This window comes from Thamnophis elegans, chromosome 2 (genome assembly GCF_009769535.1).
Source record: "Thamnophis elegans isolate rThaEle1 chromosome 2, rThaEle1.pri, whole genome shotgun sequence".
In the NCBI taxonomy this organism is placed as follows: Eukaryota; Metazoa; Chordata; class Lepidosauria; order Squamata; family Colubridae; genus Thamnophis; species Thamnophis elegans.
This window is the reverse complement of record NC_045542.1, coordinates 19,088,516-19,111,557: the sequence shown is the minus strand read 5'-3', so window position 1 is coordinate 19,111,557 and position 23,042 is coordinate 19,088,516. Positions and strand designations below refer to the sequence as shown.

The window sequence follows — 23,042 nt, the reverse complement described above, 5'->3', positions numbered from 1 at the left end:
CAGAGAGGAATAACGTTTGAGTTCCTCATCAATTTATTTTTTCTCTCCATGGTTTATTATCCACTGACATCAATGGCCCAATAAACACAATTTTATTCCACCCACCTCACTATCCAAAGCAAACCTGGGCTGCTTACAATCATTAGAACAATGCATTTTGCATTTACCTAATATTGATGCATTGTCACAACTGATCATTTCAAATGGCTTCCATGCATTTTTAAAGTCCAAAATCATTGCTCTTGTCCCCCCCGCCCCCCGGTGCTCCAAGAGTAGAAGGCCTGCTCACCAATGTGAAGATTCGAATACTTCACTAATATGACCACAACTTAAATTCTATGGAATGAAGTAGTCCCAAGTTCGACCTGCCCTTCTGGACGTCAAATTCCACCGAGGGAAAAGTTTGGACTGATGATAAATTATCTATTCTAGATTCCCTGGCTGAGTTCCCTATTTTTTCTGTTAGGAACTGAGGCAGGATGCCTAAATGCATACAGGCGCCCTTCTCCAGAATGGGATTTCTAAAATAAGAACTTCTCATACCTCAAGTCTGCTGAAAAGCCACCCAGCGCCTGACCTGAGACTTCCTGCTCTCCCAGTGTAGCACTCCATTCTTACCATGTGGAGAAAGAAAAAGCACTCTGCACCAACTTGAAGCGACTGTCTTCTTGTTACCCCTTCCTCACCCACAAGGGAACCTGAGTGACATCTGACTTGGATTGAGCCTAACAGTAGCTCTCACCACTTTTTTCATCCCATTTGTAGCATTTGCCCTGCAAAATGTGTCCATGCCTGCCTGTGAAGACCAGGAGGAAGGAGAAGGAAGTAGGCCTGAGTAGGGCGGAGCAGAGTAATTGGTTACTATCAATCTGAGAGCAGTGCCAACCATATCTGGATTGGAGGCACTGTTGATAAGTGGAACAGTCAGCTGCAGGTTTTGAGGATCAGGTTCTCAAGAAACATCCAAGAGAGGACATCCTAACCTTTCTTGGTTGCTTAAAAAGTTGCTTGATCACTTGCTTTGCTCTGGAAAGCTTTGCTTCCTAATCCCTCAGTACACTGGAACCAGCTGTAATTTACTTGTGTTAGGAGGAGAGGCACTCTTGACACACCCTCCACACCGAAGCCTTCTTTGCTGCCTGTATAGTTAATAAGGGACGCGGTGGCTCAATGGCTAAGACGCTGAGCTTGTCAATCAGAAAATATTGACAGTTCAAAGGTTCGAATCCTTAGTGCCACATAATGGAGTGAGTTCCTGTTACTTGTCCCAGCTTCTGCCAACCTAACAGTTCAAAAGCATGTAAAAATGCAGGTAGAAAAATAGGAACCACCTTTGGTGAGAAGGTAACAGTGTTCTGTGCGCCTTCAGCATTTAGTCATGCCAGCCACATGACCACGGAGACAACTTCGGACAATGCTAGCTCTTCGACTTTGAAATGGAGATGAGCACCGGCCCCTCCTAGAGTCAGGAACGACTATCACGTGTGTGCAAGGGGAACCTTTACCTCATAGTTAATAAGGGCACTTGGAGATATGCAAGCAAATGTATATTTTAACACTTCCATTTGACTGTGGGAAAGAAGCATTAACAATCCACCTTTGATCCAAGAACAAAAGAAAGGGAATTAATACCAGCTTCTCTTCCTCTAGTTCCTGCTTCATCACTCAAGTCTCAGCTGTGCTCCCAGATATGAGGACAAAAGTCATGCTTGCTCCCACAACCTCTGTTCCAATTTCACCCAACCACTGTCATTCCGACAGCTGCTTCTAGGCCCCAAGAGGTCTATTTAAAGGCCTATCAAACCAGAGGAATCAACCAGCAAGCCATGGAGGTCCAATCAAAATAGACCAGAGATTAGTGGATATGTTAACAGTGATTGGGTTCAGAAAACATACCATAGCACAATTAGACAAATTGCACTATGAGTTTATATTTTGGATGAATCTTGTTCATAAGTGTGAAGCATGAAAACTGATCAGTAGGAGAAAACTAGCAGTATATCTACTCATGAATAGAAAATACAATTCCAATTTTATTACAGGGATGTGAACAATTTAAATGCAATACAGGGAAATAAAAAAAACTATTCTAGGATAAAAACATTTTTTTAAAAGTCGGCACTACAAATTTCAGACCTGTTCAATTGTCACAATCCCTAATCCATGGACATGGGATCGTAATTTTATGGCGAGGACTTGTGGTAATGATAGCTACATCCAATATAGGTGGATAACTTTGGAAAGGTATTCCATTAAACAAAAACCAGATAAACACTAGAAACAAAACTCTGCATCTTCCTCATGGTTTTTGCAGTTAGTTTCCTTAAATGATATGCAGGCTTACATATGTAGTACTGATGATGTTACCTAGATTGGGTAATGAAACGTCTGCAAGAAAACAACCAAGCTCAGACCGTACCAAAAACTCTTCAGGCTTATATATGTAGTATAACCTCAGTGGGACTTTTATTTCTAAATCATATAAACAAGGGCCCCCACCTTGAACACATATCACACACATCACATAAACAGAACAGGGTTTCAATAGCTCTTTTGCATCCACCATTTTGAAGCCAGTGACTGTTGATGGGAAAACCTCTATATAAGCACCTATTGTCTAATAAATCCCCAAACTAGTCATTTCTAAAAGCTTACGGGTGGTTTGAGATAGACTATGTTGTCAGAATCTGAAATTATCTGACTCTCACCCAAATGAGTAGTCAATACCCAGAAAAAGGAGCAGCCAGTAAAAAGGAACATTATCTGAATAGAGGATTTGGAGCAGCACAGGTACCCATTTGGCAATAAGATTCCAACCCTCAGCTTGTCCCTTCAAACCTATTATTAATTTAGCTACATGGCTGAGAATTGGCAGGCTTCAGCTTTCCTAAGTGGAAGGGAAGAGGAGGGTATACAGAGAGAAAACAACAATAAGGAATGTATTACTAGGCAGAATTATTTGAGTGGACATGTCAAATGCAAAAGAAAAGACAAGGAATCAGATGTGAGTAGGCGTGGTTGAGAGTCCATATACTACAGAATCAAAATCAAAATCATGTGTGCATTTCCCCCCCACATGCATATCTGGGTAAATGCTTTGATCTATTACGTTATGTAAACCCAATGGATTTCAGTGATTTCAAAATTGCTACAAAAGATCTTGCTGGGATTCCTTAACCATTTTATCATGGAATCCTCATCTAGACAAATGGCAATACTGAAGAAGAGGGCTTCCCTAGGATTATATTCCTTAGCCTGTGTCCACAAGGGAGAGCTGGGTTTGCTTTGGAGTATACCAAAACATGGAACTTTAAAGTTCTCCATGGCCTGGTGTCATTTCAGACATAGAGCTCTGCAAGATCCTTGGTAGAAAAAGAGTTAACACACAAAAAATCCCTAAAAATGAGAAGTATAAAAAGCCAACAACACAGCCAGTTGCTACCCACACATCGTTATTATTTTTATAAGAAATATCCAAACACATGGGTTTTATTTTATTTTTTTAAAGGAGATCTCTGCACTGAGGAACTTACACTCTAAATGTCAACAGATGGAAAAGCTAGGGGAGATGTAGAGATAACAAGGAAAAATGAATGGTAGTTACATGTAACCTAGGATTCTTTTCTAACGGTTGGGTACAGGCACCTGGCTTTTAAGCCAAAAACAGTACATGAAAAGGAGGGCTTATTTAGGGGAAGGGGAACTTAGATGGGGACTTAGATGAGGAAGGGGAATCAAGAGTGGTGGCCCCTTGTAGCAAGTTCCAAGCATAAGGGGATGCAAAACATATATACAAAGAGATGAAACGTGCCTTCTGCCCCTACTCACTAAATTGGGATTAACACTTGGAGCCTAGGTCTCTTGTCCCATAACACCACCTTCAACCCCAGTTCTCCGATTTTCAACATTACTATATTGCTGTCAGCCTCAATCTTAGACATTTGGGCAACGAAGACTGGCTGGAAATGGGGTGGAGGAGAGGCAGTACTGAGTAGCAGAAAACTTACAGGGAGACAGTTCTCAAGCATCCCTCCCTGGTACTTCTCATCTCTCTCTTTTTTTCTTGAGAATTTTAAAACTCTGCTCATGCAGAGAGTGCTTTATATTCTCAAGTCTGTGTGCAGAACACAATCCATTGACACAAGTATCCTCACATATTCACAGACTGCAGGAGAAATGCAATCCTGTGTGCAGTGATACACAGCCACATATTCCAACGTGCATGCACATCCTCCCCCACAGCCAGACTTCTTGTACATACAGCCTCCCACAAGTTGTCCCTTCTGCTCACATGAACAATCTGAGTGCCAAACCAGATTTGTGCAATGAGAGATGTAAATAGGGATCTTACAGTGATTAATATAGAGGTCTAACTCATAACCTGCCATTCTCAATACAAATATGCATGCAAAATCATGCTAAAATATTACAAACAATAAACAAGAGTGCACTCTTCTGGAGTGAGACCATGTTCATGTTTTAGAAAAAACCCATCTCTTTAAACAACCATTAAAAATTGACCTCTTCACTTGTCTCAAAGCCAAGATATTGGACAACTCCAGTTGCACCTCTGATACTTGACACAAACTTTTCTAAACCACCCCTCCCCATGCTGTGTCACTCTGCCCTGTTAGTGCCCCCTTAAGCCTGGCCACAAGAAACTGGCATCTGAGGTAACTTGACATAAACCCCGTCTAATTGTTTGGTAAGCAGAAATAGTACAAGAATGTGAGAGGAACCATGTTAAAGAAAGCAGATGCCATCCCCTATGCCAACACCTGGAGAGCAAACTCATACCCATCCAGGGAAACCATGGCACCTGTGAAACGCCAAACGAGACAGACATGAAAAAAACAATGCCTCTCTAGGGGTGATTCAACAACAAATGTTGTGCTCAAACAAAATAATATTAATTTCTGACAAGAAGGAAGCGGTAGTGATGGCCAGGAAAGATGTCCCAGGCCAGTTGATACTATTCAGCAGGGACAACAACGCCCATGCCATCCTACTGGTTGCTGATGGCCACTTTGGATAACGATGCTGGTACTGGCCAGGTGGCATTCAAGCAGTGATGGGTGAACAAGCAGTATCTAAGAAAAAGGGCAACATAAAGGCTGTGGTGCTTAAGCTGAAGGGGGAGGGAGAGGCGGGAGGGGGGAGCTGGAGAGAGGAGAAAAACAGTGTCTACATTGGGAATCCCACTCACCTCGTGCCCTAGAGGGGCAGCAGCTGCACTTGGCCAGGACTTTGCGGAACAAGTGGTGGCAAGCACAGCCTTGCTGGCTCCCACCTCTCATGGTGCCGCCCGGCTGTGCTGGGCTCCGTCACTCACTATGCCAGCCATCAAGCGAGGGGACAGTACTTCCCAGGCAGTGAAAGGGGGTTGTTTGGGGGGGGGAGTTCTTGCCACCGCAGCCGTTTTCTCAGTGACAGAACAACAGGGCTGGGCTGGTGCTGCCCGTGGGGAGGAGGAGCTTCTGCAGCTGCCCCCTTGCTTCTCTCCTCCCTCCCTTCCTCTCTTTCTCTTTCTCTCTCTCTCTCTCTCTTCATCCATCTCCAGAGCTTCCTGGAGCCAGACTCCCCCTCCCTCTCTCCTTCCTCACTCTTGCTGAGCCATTGCAGCCAGCTCTGCAGCAGCTGAGCCTGCAGCAGGCACAAGTGAGATCTCTTGGTGTTCCCACCACTGCGGAAGGCTACCGTGAGGAAGGAGAAGAAAAGAGAAAGAAAACAAACCTCACTGGATGCAGCCGTCTGGGATTGGAAAGGCAAGGAAACAAGGAGTACATTAGAAGGCACACATGTGTCTGTGTGAGTGTGTGTGGGGGTGGACATACAAATAAAAAGAATGAGTATATAGCGTGTCCAAAGTTTATCAAGAGAGGCATGAGTTAGCAGCTTCTCTTGTGCTGATGGCTGTGAAGGCTGAGCCTTATATAGTGCATTAGTGTTACAGACCCTGTCCCCTCCTCCCGCCACACAGGACAGCATAAAACCAGAAACAGGGAGTGGAGAGTGGGGGGGATTTGTATGGTCCTTTTTACACCAACTTCCTATTGCAAAGATAAAAGCCTCAGGAATCAACCCACATGTTCAAAACAAAAGACAGCTGAAAATGCCTACGCAGAAGGTAATACCTAAGTTTGGGCCAGTCATTCTCTATCAGCACAACCTGCCTCTCATACTGATAGGAATTAAATTGGAGAAAGGAGTCCTAGGCTCCTCAGGTTTCTGGAGAAAAAGTAAGGTGCACTGTAAATCTTAACAAATGAACTAGAAATACATTTTCATCTAGCAAAAATTTATGCACAAAACCCGTAACACGTTAAGAACTGATATGATGCAGTGGTTAAGTTGTCGGATTGAGACTGAGGAGACTAGACTGAAGTCCCTAATAAGACCATAATGAACTCTCAGTTCAACTATTTCTGGGTTTATTGTTGAGATGATGACACAGCCGTGCCCATGCATACTTTGAGTTCCCAGAAAAGCTATTATCAATATATATTTGAAAAGGCAGGCAGATGATAATCACAGGAAGGACACCACTCTTTTCCTATGTGCAGTAACAATGAGCTTGCTGTGCTTCATGCTTTCCTCAAATGAAGTTTGCTTGGGGGATGAATGGACAAATGAAGCTCTAAGCATCCAAGTTGCTGGACTTATCTGAGAAGGCCCAGGTTCAAATCCTCTATCAGTCATGTAATATTTTTGAGCCAATTGCAGTACTTATTCTTCCTTACAGAATTGTTATCAGGATAAAATGGGGGCAAGTAGGTGAGAACTATACAGACAGAGACTGTTCGAAATTTCTTGAAAGAAAAAATAGGTGTAAGTAGGATATGCAAAAACAGCACAAAAATACATTTTGAATAAAGGAAATATTGTTCATATTTGCACCAATGTAACATTTGCATATCTATGTAACCCCAGAGGTTACATTTATTACCATAGTTTAATGTTTTTCTCCCTTTCCTCATTCATGCTTTCACATTCCTACTGCCCCACAAAAATAGCCAACCCTCTATCAGGAACATGCATGCTTCATTACTATTGGAAGACTTCTACCATCTAATGCTTTCCAGGTATATTGTGACTACAATCCCCATCATTCCCAAGCAGAATCTAAACAGTACAGTAACTAATATGGTTATCTTGCAGAACTAGAAACTCAAAATTGTCATTAACGACCACAAAGTTCCTTGAGTCTGTCCAGTATGCCACAGAATGATGATTATATTTTGGTACGATCAACTCATTGGGTTGATTTAATGATCAGCATTAAAAACTAGTCATAAGATCAATTCTCTAAAGAAATGCTTCAGATTTTTCTCTCTCTTTCATTACCCAAAACCACTTATGAGTGGTCCTCAGTTTGATAAGTGGTCTCTTCCTTCAGCACCATTGTAACTTTGAATGGACACTGAATAAATGGTCATAATTCGAGGTCTACCCCCATTATAATAAAAAATCACTGAACGATTTTCAGCCATTTCATCAAATTGCCATTGATAATTTCAATGATGTTTGTCTTAATAGAAGGAACACTTTGGGAGATTTTTAGTATACACAGCAGGGCCGGATTTCAACCGGTTCGCGGCAGTCCCCGCGAACCGGTTGGTCGGCGAACCCGGAAGTAAGTAACTTCCAGGAACGGCAAAGGGCCCACCCACCCACCCTCCTTACTGGTCTTTGAAGGCTTCTGTGCTTCCACGCAGGAGCATGGCATATACAGCGCCTGCGCAATTCTCCGCGAGCAGCTGGAGCATTGCTCAGGCGCTACGCCACATGTGTGAACTTCGCGCGTGCACGAGGACACTGGCGGCCCCGTTCCAACCGAACCAGTTGGAACGGGATAAGCAACCCACCACTGATACAGGGCAATCATTAAGTCAATTTAAATGTTGTGATAGGTAGTGGGTTTGTATGTCACTAACAGAAGAAAAACATCTATCCAATTTTGGGAAATTTACCCAGGTTGCTTCCCAACCTAGTGGGAAGCACTAGAGGTAAAAGCAAAGAAATAAAAAAGTAAGTTGAGGGGAAAAAAACATTTTCTATTTGGTATCATGTTTTCTTACTTGTAGGATGTATACAGTTGTTATATTGGGTAGCTTTTAAAAATAACATCATGCATTTACGTGTTCTCCAGAGATGGTACAATCTCCTCTGTCACTCTACCATTCCACTGTGGTGCAAATTGTAGATTAGACTTTGTTTGCAACCTGTTCAATTGAGGAATATGATTTTCTTTTTATCTCAAATCAGATTTGAATCAGAGATTAGTTCTGGCACTTATTTTCAAAGTGCAAGTTCAAGTGTATAACATATGGAGTAATGATAATGGTAAAAGTGACCTCAGATTCTTTTCAAAGAAGGATTGAAGAGGACATTTAGGATTCTATTCTTCTAGAGCCTGGCTTAAATAATAGCAACCTTTTTTAATATTAAAGATGCTATCATCTTAATAACAATATGTTTTCACCCTAAGACCATTGGTTTTATGTGCCATTTAAATTAGTCATTGCTTCTGATGAGGTGCTGAGAAGAGTTTTGTTACAGAATCTAGGTCAAGTGTGTTCATCCCAGTACTTCTCAAATACTTTAAATTATCATCTGTATAACCCTGTACCAAAACACCTATTGATCATGGGAGCTTCAGTGATAAGTTGTTTAGAAACTGCTACATGGAGAGAACTTAATCCTGCTGCCTTTCTCTCACAAACTACAATTTTAGAAGAATGCTTAAAAAATAGTTGTGCAGATATTACTCAAATATCAGGGCAGATGGAGGTGAGGGCAAGGCCTGGTATCCTATAACCAGGATGCTGTTGGAAGAGGATGACATTTGTCCATTTGTATAGTGAAACTGTAGAACAGGCCAAGGAAACAAAGGAGGGCAAAGAAAGAGTAACAAAAAGCACAAGAGAAGCAGAAGCTACAGCAGGATAACTGTAGACTGTAAATGGATTTGGGAAAGAGTATGCAGTATTTTTCCCTTCAATTTTCACTGATAAGACTTTTTTATATGGTGGGAAGAAAAGCAAATCATCTCAGTAACTATGCAGAACATTGGTTGTGCTGGCAAGAGCAAAGACCGAAGGTAGATGAGGAATTACAAATCAATTATCTGAATATATATTTCTTATGTTATCCATTATTTAACTGTCTTGCACATTTTTCTTACTACTTCTATATTCATACAGTAATCACTCATGGGAATAAAGGTGGCTGTTGCATCTTTAAATTGGTAGCTCTTCCACTTCACAATTGCTCTCCTGAGAGATTGGAGATAATGAGTTCATTAGAAAGCTCACAGTTGGAGAAACCTCTCCTCCTAGGTCACTGCAAGCTTATGGTTAATTGGCTAGCCACTTGGAGTGACTAGCCAGCTACTGGGCTTCTAGTCAAGTCCTCAATGCAGCAGAATCAAGCATTTTCCTTGAGATATGGCTAAACAGAGTGGCAGATCACTAGTGTCAATTCCAGATCCAGTTCTGTAAGAATATAACTGGCTTTGGCAGTACTAGATTACAAGAAATGTCTCACTACTCATTTGAAGAGCCTGTTGGTCAACCAAGAAAAGCAGGGGCATTGGCAAGCAGATGGAACTGGCAAGGAGTCTTGTCTCCATTCAAGAGCCCATCAATGCAGAGATGTCATCAGGTTCTGAAAGAAACATGCCTAACTACCCTGCCTGTGGCTTGTAGAAGCGTTGCTGTAATCTATTAATTATCTTGGGAACTAATCAGCAGAGGCTCATCCTTTCTGCCCCTTCCTTCAATCTTCTTACCTGTTTTGAATTCCTCATTTATTTTACTTATTGCCACGAACAGCTTACTCTTTTCTGACCTCTATTTTGCTTCCCTCTTTTCCCTGCATTCATTTAAAACAACTTCTGCCAGCTGTCATTCATTCTAATGCTCTTACTTTCTTGTCTCCACCCCACCCCACCTTAAACCCAGAGAACCCGATACTAGCTCCTATATTCTGAGGCTGCATCCTTGACTGTTAGCTGCCCTTGAATGGTCTTATTTCCTAATATTTGATTTATTTTCTTTACAATTACATTATAGACAAGAAAAACAAAAATATTCTATAGTGTTATTGCTTCCAGATAGCATTACAATGTAGCTTCTGGTGCTAATGACCAAATGACATTATCTATCTTTTCTTCCCTAATGGATCTTTTGGGTGTAAGAAAAAAAAAACCAAGAAAAGGGGAAAAAATGAATAAATATCTTAAATAAGGCAGGGAAATTGTATACTGAAAGCCTAATCCAGAAGCATATGTCCTTTGGTTGTCATCTCCTTTCCATGTCTTCCCTTGGTCTTCCTTTGGTCAAATATGAACACAGAAGCAAGGGCTTAATGTCTCTCTTTTTCAACTTTGTTCTGTGTGCCTATACACTTTCAGGAAGAGATGTACGATGGATGGATAATAGATAAACAGAGATAGATGTCTCTCCAGATCAAGGTTTGAGAAAACTTATATTTTAAGATCAGAGGTACACAGCCTGGGGACTTTAGATTGCATGTGGGCCCAAAAGCTTGGGGAAATTCCTCATACCTTTTGCCATTCGGTTTTAATCTTGTATTCAATATACAACTCATAGTAATGTTAACTGTGTTCCATTCAATTTAATTAAATATTCATTTATATTAAATCAAATAAAGTGTTCTCTTACCTGATTCACCCTTGTTCTTAATCTTGATTTTTACCTATTTGGGAGCAATTATGTCAAGTGTGACTCTGGCACCCTTTTGATGAGTTAAACCAAATTGAGCACTGCCTATCTGATCTCACCAGTTGTTAGTTCACAATCCCTTAATTCCCAAGAAGTTGTTGAGGATTATGGGAGTTGCAATTAACATATTTAGCAAATATTTATTTTATTTATTTCTTACTGCTGCTCATGGAGAATTGCGCAGGCGCTGTATGTGCCATGCGCCTGCGTGGAAGCACAGAGCCTTCAAAGACCGGTAAGGAGCGCGGGCGGGTGGGTGGGCCCTTTGCCGTTCCCAGAAGTTACTTACTTCCGGGTTCGCCGACCAACTGGTTCGCGGGGACCGCCGCAAACCGGTTGAAACCCGGCCCTGCCGTGTATACTAAAATATATTCAAAAATCTCCCAAAGTGTATTACACAGGAGAAGGCAATTCCATAGTAACAGTCAACAGATCTGTTACAGTATTTCAGGCATGGGCTCTCCTCAGCTTAACCTAAAGTTGTTAGGAATTGAATCTAGAATCGGATACTGGCAAAAGCTTGCATTCAAAAATCATCCTAAAGAAAATGCCTTGGGGTAAGGAACTATATTTGAAAAATTGGAAAATTAGGTATTCAATACATGCATCTGTCTGATTCCAGGATTTGCACTTCAGATTTCCTGTCACTGATTAGGTATATGACAGTTTTATTTCCCAAAATGACAGTCACACAGATCAGATTTCCTTCGTTGCTTTGTACTCATATAACAGACAGATTTCTAGAAAATTTGTCAGATAAATATGACATTTTTTTAAGAATGCAAAAAAAACCATTTGCAAGTCATATAAATAATTGGTTCTCTGTTAAAGCAGGGCAGGAATAGCAACATGGAGCCATGGATACTAGGGCACCCTCTTCTCCCATATGTTAATTTAAAATAATTCATATCACAAGAGATTTGCTGATCACTACAATACTAGCAGCTGGCAGGCTCCAGCTGTTGACAGAACCATCTTTGTCTTCAGTCTTGCTATCTTCCCTCTCTTGGGATGGCCTCTTAAGCACAGTATGTCTTTAATGTAGCTAGATCTGAGCAGACATCTAAAATAGACCAAGCAATCCAACACAAGAATCTTTCCCAACCTGTTTTCTAGAACTAATAAAGAAGAAGGTTTATTGCTCAGTGACCATGCTAGTTATTTAATTTGGTTTTATCATACTGTTTCCTGTAGCACAAAGAGTAGATCTTTTTAAATACGAAGAAATAATAGACCATAACTAGGAAAAAAATGTACAGAATGGCTAAGGTTGGGCTCATACTTTATTCAGTCATTGATTGGTTTAAGCTTTGTGTTAGACTGGATTCAAATATCACATTGATCCATGTCTGCTCTACTATGGTTTATTGTTTAAATCAAGAGGATTCACACAACAAACTTCAACATTATTTTTCATGCTGGTTTAGCCATTGCAGTGTACTTCTGGGTTTTGACTTAGCATGATGCATTAATCCAACCAATTATGGCTTATTCAAAAATATTCTTAAAGCAGACTACCTCATGGTGAGCTGCAAACCCAAATTAAGATGTGCAATACCAGTGAGCATACGAAAGGAAGACTTCATGGTGGTAAGATCAGTTTGATAATGCCTCTCATAAGTAAACCGTTTGAATGGTGTATAAGTCAAAACTTGAATACACACAAAAGATTAAAAACTAGTGGTACAGAAAGATTTCGTAGAAATACTGCCTGTCAGAAAAGACAAAATTTATTAAGGCATTTCAATCATTGTCCAAGTACTCAAGATCAGTGAGAAGTCTTAGTTATTTCTTTAGTTTCCAACATTGTATGCTACTTAATTGTTAGGATTTCGGAGTTACACAGCAAATGAATAATACACTCAGGGAACTTACATGCCTGGGAAATATGGCAGTAGAGAAAGTATAGACAGTCAATCAATTATTCAGGTATGTTGGAGCATAACAAGATTAAAAACAATGATAAAGCTGCTTTCCTTATTGCACTAGATCTGGAGAGGCAACCTAACAATAAAATAAATCAGGCAGCTCACCTTCTTCTGTGACCTGGACTACAGGGATCTCTGAGGATGCTATTGCTTCTTGCTGGGATCCCATATCAGGCTGCCCCCTGTTGTTTTTGTTGTTAGCCAGGGGTTGCATCTCAGCTCCCTGGTCTTGTGAATACAGGTCTGACAGCTGTAATGAAGCAGAAAATATGTTCAGGTTTTAGGTTAGGATTCAAACAGCCTGTTTGATATGAGGAGCCTCAGTATCAGAAATAGATCACAAGCTGGTACAATAACAGATATATTTTTGATACATGCAATTAGTGTAGTTTGCAGATCATTTTTGTGAGTATCAAGGATGCCGGAACTACATCTCACAGACATTTTGCAGTTTTCATTCCATTTTTTTAATTGGTTGTTTCCCTCAAATAAAAAAAAAGCTGAGAATGTATGTATTGAATATCTGTATATGTATATTCTGGCATGAAGAGTTCATATGCAGTTACAGAAGGCAAGATATATTTCAATGTCACAGCTAAAATGCAGAATGAAACCTCACTTCTTTTCTATCTGTTGTGGCAAACTTCAAAACTGTGTCAATTCATCTCAAATGCCTACCTAGAAAACAGAAACTTACTTTTAAAAGAATGAGAGATAAAGAAACAAGAATTTCCAAGTCTCCAAGTGTAGGAGAATTTCCATTCTAATGTCTGAATCAGAGACAGACATTTCTGACTCCAAGGGATGCGTTAAGTTTCCAAGTCAGAACTTCATGCTACCCATCACCTCTCTTTCCTCCCACCACACCCCATCCGTTTACGTATCATTGGTTTCCCACTGTGGAAATCCAATTATTTTACACATGTGAAAGTTGGAAGTGTTCACCCTCTCCCATGGTTCAGAAGAGGATTGCTAAGGGACAAAAAGAACAAGGATACTTGTGTGTTTCCCAGTATCTGCTTCCAAACTTCAGATCTCCACTATTATTCTAATGCAAGAGAAGGGGAAGCCATGAAGGGTTTCTCCCTTTGCTCCACACTGAAGGAAACCAAGTTACTATATTTCCAATGTTATTGGCTGCTTCTTTACAGGGATTTTTGAGGTGGGGGAGGGCAGGGAGGGAAATAAAAGAGAATGCACCTATTTCCTCTCCCCCCTCATTTAAACCAGTCTCCTATAGTACAGAGATTGATCATCCAAGTAGGTCACAAAACCTACAAAGGTGGTGCTGAGAGTTGTTCTGGATTACACAGTGGCTGGCCACAAACATGGGTAACCCAATTTCTAAAAGAGCCCGACAGAATTTTCACATAAAGGGGAAGAGGATCTTCTTTCCCACTGAGTTGGATACTTCAAAGGAGAGGCTATTAAATCCACAACAAAATGGAATCTCTTTGTTCTGAAGAAGTGTATCTCTTTAGAAAAAATACCGAAATGGAAAGATGACCTCTTCAAGCCCAAGCTTTTGCACTTTCTAGAGGCAACTGTCTGATCACTAGGAAATTCTGTAGGAAACAAAATGCAGAATTAAATGGACTTGGCATGGTAGACTAATTTGTAAACACTGACCTGAAATCTTTTTGCTACATAATGTTCTTCCTGGAGGTGATGGAGTGGGAACAGAGCAAAGAACTGAGTAGGCAGGAAGACAATGAGGATATTGGGGACATAGGAAAAAAAACCCAGTAATTTTTACAAGTAGATTTAAAAAGAGCGGAAACAAAGACAAGCCAATGTGCATGCTAAAAATCGAACAAGTAAAAAAAGAGCAAATTCTGATTCCTGGGAGTATTCTTCCCATCTTACTACTACTTAAACTTAAATTTCTGTTTTATTCATTGATCTGACAGAGACCACCGGGAATTCTGTAAACAGAACGTAAATGTTTCTGTTTTGCTCTACAGACACAAAAAGATATAAGCAGTGGTTGACATGCTGCTCCATATAAATAGGTCCTATTTAGCTACTATCATTAATAACTTTAAAGGTTGAAGCCAGTGGCCACCATGTCACATGGCATTGGATACAGGAGTTGCATAGAAAGAATAAACACTTCATCTGAATCTACTGCTAAGACTTCATAAGACTTCAGCTTATTTCTCAACATCCAATACTCTTTCTTCATTGAAATTGGGATGACCAGATGCTAGTAAGTACAGAGCCGCCATGATACTGCAATTAGATAAGTCCATAAGTGAAGTTGAGATAATGGCTGCATCATCTGATATAAAAGTAGTACTATATGTCAGCTAGCCTGACCTGACAAATTATGTTCCAATTTTGTGAGTTTTTCCACTGTGTTACTCTTCTTCAACACTCTTAGAAGTAGATATTGCAGCAGCAATACATCAAGCTGCATCTGCTTGGTTCCCTCCACACCTCCTAAAATTAGCAAAGCTCCAGCCTTCTTTGTATAGTCATCCTTCTTCTTATAACATGGGATCCAAGCCCAGATCTAAAATGATTAAGCACAGAAGTTGGGCACTGTAAGAATGATGCCCCGCTGTAGAACCAACTATTCAGCAACTAGTCTCTCTTGGGTTGCCATGCATGAACAAGTCTTGATAGAGGAAAATATTTGTAGCTCAGAGTTGAAATGAGGGATTCTTGGTGATCTCTGAGCTTGGTCATTTTCACCACACTCCCCGCCAGCACTGATGATGCAGGGGTGGATTCTGGCAGGCATTACTGCCGGTTTGCTTGTAGGGGCGTGGTGCGCTTGCGCTTGATGTGCGCTGAGTGTGCATGTGCAGTGCAATTAAAATTGTTCTGCGCATGAGCAGAAGCAAAAAAATATATATATGGAGGCGCCTATGGCATTGCCCGGAGAACCGGTTCAGGGGTGTGGCAGGCCTGGGTCACTACCGGTTCCAGTGACCCAGACCGCCAAACCACTCACGGTTTGGCCGAACCGGTCTGAACCGGTAGGAACCCACCACTGTGATGATGTTACCTAGTTTGGGTAATGAAATGTCTGCAAGAAAACAAACAAATTCAGGGAAAATCAAGGACCCTTCACAAACAAGTCGGTGCAAAAACTATCAAGCCATTAGAGAACCACACACACTGCTCAATATGACATGTAGGTCAGTGTTTCTCAACCTTGGCAACTTGAAGATGACTGGACTTCAACTCCCAGAATTCCCCAGCCAGCGAATGCCAAGGTTGAGAAACACTGATGTAGGTCATACAACCGAAATGGACCAATCTGGGGGGGAGATTACAGTACACAAACTAAGAAGCAAACACCAACCTGCTTACATCAGGCTTGCAAACAGCTATAGACATAGTTACTTGCAGCAAAGTAAAAAAAAAAAAATCCTGCCAGGTGACCATGTAACCAAAAACTAGCTCTTTTTTTCCTTTTTTGGCCAACAAAATGCTACAGGCTTACTAGCATAAATTTATTCCCTGAAAATCCATTCAGAGAGGTAGTCATGGCATTTTGTTCCTTGCTAAGGGGTGGGGGAGTTTAAACAACAATAAAACTTGAGCTTTCTACTTTTCCGGATCTTACACCTGGGAAAATACATTAGCATGGATTTCTGTGCGATCGTAATGTTTATAAACTTTCAAGGGGCAAAGTTAGCTTAGGAAGAACCTTGAAGTGTGGTATTTTATTAACATACTGAGAATACAATTGACAAGATTCACAAACATCTGATTTGGCAACTATTGCAGGTCACTCATTGATGATAAATGGAACTCCTGCCCCTCCTTTTCCCACTCCCTAATTTTCTGTGCTGGGCAAAGGTTATGAATGAGAGGGGGAAATCTTCTTTCGTTAGCCCTGAGGTTGGGAGAGGGGAGCATTAAAACACCATGGAACTGAAAGACCAATTGGCCTGATTATCCTTGGCTTTCAACTGACCAAACCTGTGGAGAGTTGCCTGTCTTTTCGGCTGTTTGTTAATGTTACAGATGCCTTTCAGAAAGGGACAGCCCCTTTTGAAAGTGAGCAGGCATTTTGCTTGAATTACAAGCATTTAGAAATCAAGATGCTTGTTTTTGTTTACCAATTATGGTGGGGAAAAGTTTGGGGGGGAAAACCCCTTATCCTCTAAGAAACAGGAATGCCACAATATCCTCATGCAAAGTTTTTGAACAACTTTGGCTGCATAGCTTCAGCAACACTGCAAAAACAACTCTAGAATTTTTTAAAAACCCTTAAAATAAACCTTTCCACCAAATAACCCGAGAGATACTATATAATGCTGTCTTACCAGCCTTGTCCAAGGCAGCACATTTACTGTAGTTCTGCTAAGACGGGAGCATTCCAAAGACGATAAAACCCCAATCTTTACTTTTCCATTAGAACTGTGCCCGCCCCGCCCTTTAGCACTGCTCAGCAACCCCCACAAGCTGGGGTTTTTTTTCTGTCCTGGACTAGGGATATCAGCCTTGTGGGTGGGGAGAAGCACAGACTCACCCTGATGAAAAGATTGGAAGAGAAATTCCTCCTGGGTCCATCGCCACATCCCAGTTTTCGGAACAATAAAAATAACTTTGAAGCTGAGTTTGGGGATGATGCGAAAACTGCCCTACCCCCCAACAAAAACAAGTTTAAAAACCTCAGCTTAGACTTAATGAAGAAAATTGCACAATTGGGGAGAAGAGAATCTTACTCATCTTACCTTTCGACCTTCAGGGCTGGATGAGTCTGAAGGATAAGGATGACCCCTAATCTGGCATGATTTACTACTTCTGATCAAGGGGTCGGTAGAGACCTCCCACATTAGTTTAACAAAACTGAAACTCTGGCTATAATGGCTAGCACTCGGTCAAATACCCAGAGCGGTCAGACAATAACATGGAAATGTACTGGTTGGCAGTTCAAAGTCCTTCAGAAGGACTTACAAACAGATACTGAGTTCATCTTGACCTCCCCGGGACCACTGTAGATGGCAAGAGTTCAGAACATACTTATCTTTTTTATTGGGGAATTATCAATCCTCCATCTCAGTACTATAATCAATATCTCAGATACATCCTCTCCCCCCCCCCCCCGCCATCCTCAGCGAAAATAAATCCACTTCCTTGGACAATGCATTCTCTCCAAGCAGGCAATACAAAACTGACCCAAAAGAGTTGCTCATAAACCAACAGTCACCCCCAATTATCCCCACTGTGCTTAAATTTTACATGCAAGAGGCTGTCTCTTTTCTTGCAAAAGTTTTCCTCCTCCCACTGCCTAATTCCCTCAAATCTTACCCAGGGTTGTCTGGGTAGGGCCAGCGATGTTAGGATATCCCCCATGGCTCCTAGCATCTGGTCAGTGCGTCCCTCTGTCTGCTGTGGAGCCTTCATGATGCCACGGATCCTGCTCACCTTCTCCCACCACACTCGGCTTCAAAGCTGGAGGCATCTGGAGGACTGGGAGGAGACTGGGCACCCTGCCTCTGTGGATGTGTGTGTGTGTGTGTCTATGTCCGTGTCCGTGTCGGATGCTGGAACAGTCAAGTAAAAACCATTTCCAAGTCAGCCAGCTACAGCTACCATAACGTCCCTGCTACAAGCTGCTGCCTCTTTAACCACACCCCTGTGTGTCTGGATCCTACACCCTTCATCTCTTAAACATCATCTCCATTTACCGGCATTCAGAGATAGTCATGGATTAGGGACAAAGGGGACACTACAGACAAAGTTGAGCATGTCGCCATGCCCGGAAGTTGAATTCTATATAATAGGAAAATGGCAGATAGCATGATTTAAAGGGGACATCAGCAGAGACAAATCGGCTAGCCCTGACAAATAGCAGGGTTCAGAAGCGTTAAATCTGAAACTAGTTTAAACAGACTATGACTGTGCAGGAGTAAATGAAAGAAGTAGTGGAAAATCAAGCATTTAATTATGATAATATGACACAGAGATAAACATCTACATTATTCATTCTGTGAGCTGTATAGTTAGTCCTGCAGCTGAACAGTCCTGCCGTTGAGCAGAAGGGATAATGCGTTCAAGAAAGTCAGCCACTTGAGGCCACTACATAGTCTGCCTCAGTTGACCTGAATAAAATGCTCCTTGAGTTCTTCCATGACTTCCCATTCACAAGAAGTATACAACTCAGATGTTCTTTTAATTCTTTCCAAACCAAAGAAAACCTAGCCATTTCCTAATCAAAACTGGCTGCTCTCTACCAAGGGAAGACATCCTACTTGGGTTGATGTGGAATTTTCACTGACAAAATGGCTTTTGTGGTGGGGATTGCCAGTTCACAAAATGGCTGCCACAGTAGACACGGCCAATCATCATGCCCGTTTGCCAGAAAGTAAACTCATGAAGTACACTCATTCCCCGGCTATGATCTTTACCACTCCAACTTAATTTTATCTTCGCCTCTCACACACACCCTACCTTGAAAGTATGGACACTTTCAAGGTAAGTTGCAGCCACATAACATTTTTATTTTCTAAGAATACATTGTAGGGTTTGCATGGAATCCTGAGAGAGTCTTATGAATAAAAATGATACTGGCATTTTGCTTAATAACAGGAATAATTCCCCTTAGTTTTAACTCTTTTTAGGCAAGGTAGGAAGTCTGGCAGGAGCCAAAAGAGATGTTGCCAGGCAAGTTGGTAGCCAGAGGCAGCACTCTGCTGACTCCTATTTTTCACAAACACAACTAGTTGATGGAATCTACTTGATAGCTACCTAGTAATCAAAAAATGCTTCTAGAACAGGCCAATGGAAAACTTTCGGAGTGACCTCCCAAATTCAGGGAACAGAAAGACCACCTATGTGGAACAAAGTTGGAGGAATGGCAAAGATCAGTTCCCTCCCTCACATTGCTGTTTTATCCCATGAGTGTTCATTTCCGTTGCTGCATTATCTGAATAGAAAAAGCTAAGATAAGGTGAACTGATCAACTCACATCTTTGAATCTATCAACTGCATGCCTTCTTGTAAATAAATTTTCAGATGCCAACAAGGTTTATTTCTAAGAAAGTATGCCCACATTTCAACTATAAAAATCAATAGTTATAACCATTACCAAGCCACTATCTCAGTTATCATGAGACACCACATACATTACCACCTACTACTACCAGCAGTGGCATTTTCCTCGTGGTAGTGGCTTACCTCTTGTGGTCTGTTTGCATTTATTTGAATGCTTGTTGAATGCATGTTTGTTTCTGCCTCAATGGGGAATCTCATTTTTACAAATTATCAAGTCTTGCTGTACACAACACCAAAAGAAATTTCACCAAGTACCTTCCAAGGCTGGGTTGGTCATATTTCCAGTAGGAAATTCTAGGAATTACAGGAGTTCATCTAACACAGTGTTTCTCAACCTTGGGGACTTTAAGTCCTGTGGATTTCAACTCCCAGAAGCTGGCTGGGGAATTCTGGGAGTTGAAGTCCACAGGATTTAAAGTCGCCAAGTTTGAGAAACACTGATCTAACACATCTAGAAGGCATTTAATTGGAAGCAGTTGATTTAAAAGAATATGTAACCCCCGCAAACTCCTTGTTTCTCCCATGAGTTTCTTGCAATTATGGTACAATGATCTCTCCAGCTAGTTTCCTCTTCTGCTTATAGTCTTGTAAATACGGGAACAGGGTCACTCCCACCCTCATGTTCATTTCCTGCAGTTTTTCATTCCCACTTTCCAGAGAGAGAGAAACACACACACAAAAAAACATTTTTTGAGCCAAAGCCTTGAACTGAAGCCATGAGGGAAGGAAAAAGGGGTGGGGAGACCAGAGCTCTTGCCTCTCCGCCACGCAACCACAGCCTCCTTCTCCAGCCTTCACGTCATGCAAGGCTTCTGCACAGCTTCTCCCCCCACCCCCCACTGAGAGCTTCTGGCCCCCAAAGTTAACCCAAAGTTAACACTAAATGCACAAAGTTTCCTCCTCTGTCTTGTAGCATGACTATTGCAGCCCCATCTCTAACCCTCCAAGTATTTACTGCTGGACCCGGGGAAAAAATTATAATCATTTAAAAAATAATTATGCTGACCATCAGTAACCTCCTGGATTAATTCTTCTGCAGGATTGATTCACATTGACTTGAGACTGCTAACCCCCTGATTTGGATTTACACTCTATGCTAAATTCTGGATCCCCACTTTTGCATGGCTATATACCTCTATGGTGATACGATTAGTCAAGAGAAAAGCTGTTTGGTTTCTAATTAGTTACCCAAAAAGCAAGGCACAAGGCATAAGCAACCTTAAATCCACTGATTTTCTTGGAGTTTTCTTTCAACCACTAAATCAAACTCAGGGAAAATATATGAAATAAGGGTATAGGGGTTGGTAGCTGAGGCACAAAGACAAGTTTTTCTCTGACATGCTCCATGGCGTTGCCTTCATCTTGTTTCCAAAAAAAAGGAAGATGTTGGCCACAGCAACCCTATCCCCCTCTCCATCTCTTTTAAGTGCAACATGTCACTTGTTTCAAGAAGCGGAGTAGTTTCAATCACATGGTATTTGGGCCATCCTGACCCTCCACTGGATGGCCCTGATCTAGCTCATAAGTGAAGTAGTATTTTCTATCCATCCAAGGGCAGCTTTAAGTCCTATGAAATTCCTTAGCCTCTGTTTCCCCATTTCCTTAGGGAAAGCCTAGTGTTTGCCAGCAACTGGAAGAGAAGTGATAAACGGAGATCAAGGATTGTCAATGGGGATAGCCAATTTCACACTGGCATAATTTTCTGCATCGGTATGCTGGTCTTGTTGTATTTGGGTCTTTTACCGTGTAGGATTTAGATTGTCTTGGCAACGTTTCGGCGAGGTCTTACTCGCCATCTTCAGGCTGGGTTTTGGGCTTAAGGTGTGATCGGAGCTGCCATCTTTCTATAAATCTTGGTGGGGTGTGTGTGTGTGGAGTGCTGGCTTTGTTTCAATAAGTGGAATGATTGGTTGTGTGGTTGTATCATGATTGGTAGATTAATGCTGATTGGTACTGGCTGTGTGTCTATTGTTGTTTTGTGTTGTAACGGCCTGGGTGGTGGGTGGGGCTCATTTGTTGATTAGGGCTGGTTTCCAGATGTCTGGTAGGTGGGAGGTATAGTCACGTTTATTCATGTTGTGGGGGTCTTTCTCTATTTCAATAGCTTCCATAATTATTCTCTTGTTGAAGTGTTCAGTTTTGGAAATTAACCTGGTTCCTTCAAAATTAATTTAATGTCCTGTAGCTTTAAGGTGCTGGAAAAGGAAGGAAGTTTTTTCTTTTTTTCTTACTGCGTTCTTGTGTTCTGCGATGCGTGCATTTATTTTCCTGTTCGTTTGTCCTATGTATGTTGCAGGGCAGGTTTTGCATGGTATTTCATAGACTCCTTGGTTTTCTAGCTGGATTTTGTCTTTGGGGTTTCTTAAGATGTTGGCTATTTTTTGGTCAGTGTTGAAGGCTGTCTTGATATTGTGTTTGTGGAGAATTTTGCTGATTTTATCTGTGGTGCCTTTGATGTAAGGGAGGAGGGTGATGCCGTTGTCCTGTTCTGTGTCTCAGTTTGGGGGGGGGGGAGTCTCCCTTTGGATTAGGTTGGTAATTGTTTTCCTTTGGAATCCGTTGGAGATTAATACGTTTGTGAGAGTGTGTAATTCAGTTTTCAGGTGGTCTTTGTTGACTAGGCGTTTTGTTCTGGAGATGAGGGTTTTGGCTACAGAGTTGATCTGTGCAGGGTGGTGATGGGATTGTGTGTTTAAGTAGTGGTTGGTGTGTGTTTTTCCCCCGTATATGTTGTGTCCCAGGGAGCCATTGGGTTTTTTGTAGATATTTATTTATATAAATAAATATCCAGCACATAGTGTAACAAAATTAGCAGGGTCACTGAACTCAGTGAACCAGAACCATATTTTAGACATATCCAGTTCAAGGCAAGGGAGTGAGGTAAGACAAGCCTAATTAGAGTGGAGAAACTTTTGAGTCAGAGACTCAGTATTTTATGGAGGATGTGGGGGAAAGAACCAGCTGGAAGGTCTATAGACTTGAAGAGCCTGCTCCAAATGGCTATTCCTCCCAGTGCCTTGAACCCCAATTCCCACTCTCCCTGGCAAGGGTTGTGGGCATTGTGGTCCAGAGTTGCAGATTGGCAGAACTGGTCCAGATTCTGATGGAGCGATTTTTCAGTGTCTGGATGAGGACTTGGCCTCTACTTGCTGAGGCACTGGGAACTGAAAATAATAATAAAAAAAGATGGGACAGAAAGATGGGGTTTTATATGCCAAAAGAAAAGGAAGAAACTCTGTGCGTTCAGCAGAAGGGGCCTCTTTGGGGCCAAGCATGAGAATGAAAGACAAAACTTACTCCTTTTTGTTTACTATTTCTGGCTTAACTTGAGCCTACCACTCTGTGTGGTGGA

General features: G+C 41.6%; 1 protein-coding gene across 4 annotated transcripts in view; it reads right to left on the bottom strand.

The window, feature by feature from the left end:
- The window catches only part of ARHGEF25 (Rho guanine nucleotide exchange factor 25), a 109,673-nt gene that overhangs the window by 62,640 nt on the left and 23,991 nt on the right, over positions 1-23,042 (bottom strand). For 3 of the 4 annotated variants that reach the window (XM_032211761.1, XM_032211764.1, XM_032211763.1), the window contains exons 1-2: positions 17,945-18,161; positions 12,779-12,923 (exon numbers count right to left, since the gene is read on the bottom strand). In XM_032211761.1, the coding sequence (XP_032067652.1) occupies positions 12,779-12,923; positions 17,945-18,040 (241 nt within the window). In that variant the 5' untranslated portion in view covers positions 18,041-18,161. Of the gene's footprint in view, positions 1-12,778; positions 12,924-17,944; positions 18,162-23,042 lie in introns of those variants that run through there. The other variant, XM_032211765.1, reaches the window with a different exon arrangement.